Source organism: Elephantulus edwardii, unplaced genomic scaffold, assembly GCF_000299155.1.
Source record: "Elephantulus edwardii isolate Elephantulus edwardi_28Jun2011 unplaced genomic scaffold, EleEdw1.0 scaffold00216, whole genome shotgun sequence".
Taxonomy (NCBI): Eukaryota; Metazoa; Chordata; class Mammalia; order Macroscelidea; family Macroscelididae; genus Elephantulus; species Elephantulus edwardii.
Window position 1 is genome coordinate 3,289,159 of NW_006399966.1, and position 5,888 is coordinate 3,295,046.

The following is a 5,888-nucleotide window of genomic DNA, read 5'->3' on the forward strand; positions in this document are numbered from 1 at the left end:
CAAGTACACAAAAAATAGATGATAAATAAGTATTACGTATATATTTAAAAAAAAAAAAAAGAGCAAGAATACCTCCCAAGTACATTCGTCTCTATTATTTAGGTATAAATTGAAAGGGCTGGAGAATTGGGGGCAGGGGGAGTTTAACAGAGTATCAGTTTGAGAAGTCATCTAAAGACTATAGAAGCAATGTCTAAAGAGTGAAAATAATTTTTTAATAAAGCATAAATTGTGGAAATGACAAGGTGGAAGGCTGGATCAATTCTAGCTGCTCTTAGAGGGACAAGGTGCTGAGAGGTCTTCATCTGCCTCCCTGAGACCCCAGCTGGTCTGAGTGGGTACGCAATGGGCAGGTCTCCTTGGCTCAAACTGGAAGGGGAGCGCCCCTAGGTACCCAGCTCCTCCCCGCAGCTGCCGCCCTTCCGACTCCACATCTCGTTCTCCAGCCGCAGCCGTTGGTTCTCCATGCGGAGCCTTTCCACCTCAGCGGCCAGCACCTCCACCTGGTGAGAGGGCTGCTGGCTGGTGACTCGTTGCTGCCGCAGCCTCCACATCTCCTCCTCAGCCTGGGACAGCCGCCTCTCCAGGTCCAGGTAGTCTTGCACCAGCTCCTGCTTGCTGCGGCCCTGCAGGATCTCGGTGTGGTAGCACTCATAAGCTTCAGAGAAGTCCCTCTGCAGGAACTCCCCACGAGCCTGATCCCGCTCATCACTGTCCCCTGCCTCACTTTCCCCACTGGAGCCCGGGTGGGAGAACCCTTGGAGTATACCCAAGTTAGGCTCCTGAGGGTCTCGGTCATTCATCAGGAACTGGGTGGTGTTGTAAGGAGCTACTGGCTGGCCCTTGGCGAACATCTCCTCGCGCACCTGGGAGGCCCTCTGGCTCAGCCGCTCATCCCGCTGTTGCTTCTCCGCCCAGCTCAGCTCCAGATAGGGCCTCCAATGCCGCTTGCGTTTGGATGGCCGGCGGCGGTGCTTCTTCCGGCCCAGCACTGCCTCTGCGGAGCGGACCTCTGGACCCTGGCCTAGCGGACCTCTGTGGTTCCTGCCCAGGTCCCCACCAGCCCCTGCAGGCTCCTCATCCTCTGAGTGGCTCTCCATCCGGGGTGTGGGAGGCAGAGAATTTCCGAGATCATAAGGCTCAGAGGTGGTTTCAGGGCTCTCAGGAACCCCGAAGTTCTGGAGAGAGTGAGAATGACAAGGAAGATTTCATAGACAGTCTCTCCCTGGTAGTAACCATCCCTGTCCATTGAGCCTAAAGCGACCGTTCCCACAGCCAGCTAGCCTAGTCACACTCTAACCTCTCTCCTTCAGCATCCATTTTTATTGGGCTTTACCTGTTTAGTGTCTGCCCACCTCTCTCCACCCTCAAGTAAAACTCACAGGAGATCAGGAATCCTGCCCGATCTGTAATTTCAATGCCAACAGTACCTGGCACAGAGGAGGTGTTCACTTAAGACTATTTGCATGAATGAAGTGGGAGAAGACAAGACTGGGATGGAAAGTAGCTTTGATGTGTTTGCTCAATCAGAAACCCAAGTAATACTTGCTGTTCTCGCTACCTAGAAAGCATGTCTTTCCGACTGGGAAGGCACCATGGTCCCCACATTCACAGAAGTCCCACATTTAATACTCTGCTGATGCCATCTTGAAATTCTGAGTAATTTTTTAAACAATGAGGCCTTTTTACACTTGGCCCTATAAATTATATAGTTGACCCGGCTTCCAGATTATCTGCATAAGTAACTTTTTTCATCCCTTAGGGATCAGCTCCAATGTTGCCTCTTCAGAGAGGCTCTCCTTGACCACCTACCAAAAGTAGCTTCCACCTCTCCTCCCCAGTAGCTCCCTTTCAGTCACTCGTCCCATCTGACAATGACCATGTTACCATTTACTGACTTCCCTCCATTAGAATGTATTTGGTCTGTTCAGTTCACTACTTAATATGCTTAACACAAGGTTCCATCAGTGTTGTTATAAGCCTCTAAAAAAGGGGGGGTCCAAAAGATATTACACAGTGAGGCTCTCCTTTCCCTAGTTCTAGGGGAAGAAAGTTCAAGTGTATTTATTCCAAACAGAAGATGGTTTCTTCTGCATGCGAGCTATGAAAGAGGTTCTACTTTGAAAGAAGAATCAACTTTAGTCTGGAACTCAGAGAGTTCCAGAACTTATCTAAGAGGTGGAAAGGATTCTGCCCAGAGTGTGTCTGTGGTGGGAGAGTGCATGTCTTTAGGCCATCTGTTTATCTCAGTGTGGTGAGGGTAGGAATACTGATTGTGGGGGATAGAGCATGAATTGCTCTAAATTTGTGGTTTGGGAAATTTCTAATAATAGCCACTGTCATAGATATGTTATTTTATGATATACAATATGGCTGAGAGACATGTATCAGTCTATACAGGCATAAAGTGTACAGTGGGGATACGGGGTATGCAGTCTTGTACCAGCAGGGGATAGATTATGTGTATTCTAAAGTTCCTGAAGAGAAAAGGAAGCACGTTAGAGTATGTGAGAGTGAGTGTGAATGGGAGTACAACAGAGTGTGCCTGTGTGTATGTGTGGTGTTCAGTGTGTTCACCAGTAGATTAATTAAGAACAAGAGACCCTTGTGAAGGGAAAGGCAATATCCAATGAGGGGATGTTCAGCACTAAAGGGGAGGAGACACAGAGAAATATGAAAAGATTAGTGAAAATCAGAAAAATAGGGAGGAAGTGGGAAAAGGGTAATTATATAACGTGTAGTCAAATTAATGTTACTGAATGTGTATGAATGGCTGAATGAAAAATTAACTTGTTTTATAAATTACTCAAATCACTGTTAAAAAAAGAAAAGAGAAACAGGCTTTGCCATAATCAGTGACTGTCAACCGAGACAGAACTGGAGAAGACCAGTACCAACACAGCAAAATGGTTGGTTTGTGTATATGCAATCACTTACCTGTTTCCAGCCCTCAGCAAATGTCATCTGATGATCTTTCCTCCCAACAGAGCTGGCCCTGCCCCTGGGGCCTACATGTTGACTCCCTCTCGAAGGCTATTTCCTCCTGTACCACTACTATTATTATTCTATCACTCCTACCTTAATGACATATTCCAAAGATCAGGTGGTTAAGTGAAAATGACCCTATGTAAAAACGGAGGATGACCACAAGAGATCACAGAGGGAATGGCTGCATCCTCATAAATTGCCAAACCATGTAGAATCATGGCCCAGCCAAGTTGGCACATAACCTTACTATCATCTCACACCTCTGCATTCTTATTGACAGATATAAGTCATTAATGTCCAAAAGATGGGTTGTTATTTTTTTTTTAAAGTATTATCATAAATGTAAAATGTTGACTAAAAAGATAGTTGATAAATGAGGAGTAAGTGTAATACAGATAAGCTGTGTGACTTAAGTCAGTCATTTGCCCTCTCTGAATCTTTTAGTTTTAACATGCTGAGCCCTAAATTAAATCAATCCTGAAAACACTAGAAATTGCGGAAGTGTGGTTCGGAAGTTCCCTCCTGCCCTACAGGGAGGAAATGTGGACAAAGTGGAAGAAATAAGAGCTTGTAAGGGCCAGGAGGGTTTTGGACGTTCAGGGGTAGCATGGAGATGACCTTTTGCCTCCCATGCTTGATTCTAGCTGATGCACCTTGTGTGCAGCTACCTTTGTCAGTAGAGGCGTGGCTATTGTTATGACACAGAAAAGGCTTCAGTGGAGTTTCCAGACTAGGAAGAAAGGCCTGACAATCTACTTCTGGAAACCAGCCAATAAAAATCCTATTGTAGATCCTTTTCCAGTTCATAAGCGTTGATGATTGGGTATTCATGGTTTTGTATGACATGTGCCTCCCTTAAACCTCGTTACAACGTTGGCACATTACCAGTCTGATGTGAAAAAAAACACACAAAAATCCCCTACAATTCACATGCTCTGATTTGCAACTGATCATCTGCAGGACCAAGAGGTGTTTTGGTCCATTTTGCATGGGGCTGCCGTAAGTCAGGGACTGGCTTGACATCAAGAATCAGATGAGAAATGATGTCCTAAGGGACCTGAAACAACTTGCCTCTCTCATACCTCTTGAGTGATAGCCTACTCCCCACCACCACCTCAAATTAGAGATCAACTGTTCAAACTTTCCTTTCTGCTTCAGTCTCGGTTCTCAGCTTGGGCAAAATCAACGCAGTTCTGTGGCCTTGAAGGCAAGGAACGGTTCTGTTATCAGAAAGCACTTGGTTTTATACTTGGGTCTGTTGTTTGCAGGCTGCATGATTTAGGATAAGGCATTTCACCTCCCTGGGCCTTGGCTTCTATAAAATGGAAAGACTCTTACCCTGAAAGGCTACTAAGATTTCATGAGCTTGCACAGAATTACTATCTCTGGCATGTTGCCCAGCATGTAGTAGGGACCCAATTAAAAATGTTAGTCTTCCTAATCTGCTAACACACCTGGGCCAATCCAGGATCCCAGCTGGCAGGATCCACGTGCAGGAAACTCAAACAGCGGTGTCAGGGCTTACCTTGGCCTCCTCCAACGTTCTTGGTGACTGCATTACAGCTGGTCTGGCTTGGAGGGATCACCTTCTGTTCCAAATTTCGGAGCAGATGTCTTTACAAATACCTGCTTGAAAAAACAACAACGGAAATCTAAGTCCTAAGGGGGAATTATCAGGACAGAGCAGGCTGCCCAGGAAGTCTTTAGTAAGGCACTGGCAGCCATTTTGTAACTTCAGACTCACACACCCTACTTAGAAAGGAAAGCCCTGGAGCTACTTCCACACCCAGGTTTTGAAGCCGGCATCCAGCCTGGGGTCAGATGATATTAAGGGTGCTGTTCCTCAGGTTCTAGGTCAGAGTTTAACTCGCGTCCTATCCATTTGGAGGGCCCAGTCTGGGCAGTGGGGACGGTAGGCCTACTCTGTTTGTCTAAACACTCAAAGGAAAAAGACTCTCCCAATATACTATCTACAGTAAGAGACTAGGAGGGGAGTGAGTCTGCGGCTCTTGGGGTTCTTTCCCCACTGCAGGAAGAGGCTGAAATCCTGGCTGCACCTCAACTGAGGCGGGGGAGGGGGGGGGGCGGTCCCGAAGGCAATGCTTCTTGAAACACGGTTGGACCCTGGCTTGCCTCTCTCCTTCTCTAGATGGAGAGTAGAAAAAAGGGGAGATGAAGTCGTAGCTTTACATGCAGCTGGACGGGAAATTCAGATGGGAAAGAGCTGAATTCCTTGCAAGAGGGGCAAATGGCTGGGAAAGAGATTTTGGCAAAGGCGGAACTGACCTATTTGCTGTCAAGGGCTGCGCACCCTACACCTGTGTGTCTTTCTGTGCGGCAGCCTGTGCAATTTCGAACGTCTCAGCCCTACGTCCTGCAGCTGCAGAAGCTCTGGTCAAGCCGCTCAGGCCCTAACGAGGGGACGGTGCAGACAGGCTGCACAGCGCGAAGCCTGCTGGGGATTGTTGTCCTTTTAGGCTACGAAGGCGGACCGAGACCCTGTCCCCACTAACAGTCAAATCGCAGAACTCCAAAACCCATCTGCCCTTGCGCGAGGAGCGTTCCGCGCGCGCACCATTTCCCGTTCTCTGATTGGCCAGAACAGACGTCAATATGCCTGCTTTTGAAAACGATTAGCTGTGCGGAAGCACAACAAGGGTCGCCTTCCTCGAACTTAATTAAAGAGTTCATTGATGGCGTTAATTTTGACTGGGCAGAAAGAAGATCCGGCTGAGGGGCGGGGCCTGGGTGCGTAGGGATCCTAGGGCCTAGAGGAAAGCGACGAGAAGCTCGGTGGCCGCCGCCGCCATTTTGGGCTGGGAGGAGGCAGCGGAGGGACTCGCTGCGCAGTGAGAACACCCCATGGGGGGGTGGTCCGGGCGCGGGGAGAGGCCAGGCCG

General features: G+C 48.0%; 1 protein-coding gene across 1 annotated transcript; it reads right to left on the minus strand.

The window, feature by feature from the left end:
* Positions 1 to 386: 386 nt before the first annotated feature.
* Positions 387 to 5,566, minus strand: HEXIM2 (hexamethylene bis-acetamide inducible 2). The gene is given in 4 exon segments (XM_006897876.1): positions 387 to 1,178; positions 4,514 to 4,541; positions 4,543 to 4,577; positions 5,540 to 5,566. Coding segments are annotated over 4 exon segments (882 nt in total).
* Between the last annotated feature and the right edge of the window lie 322 nt (positions 5,567 to 5,888).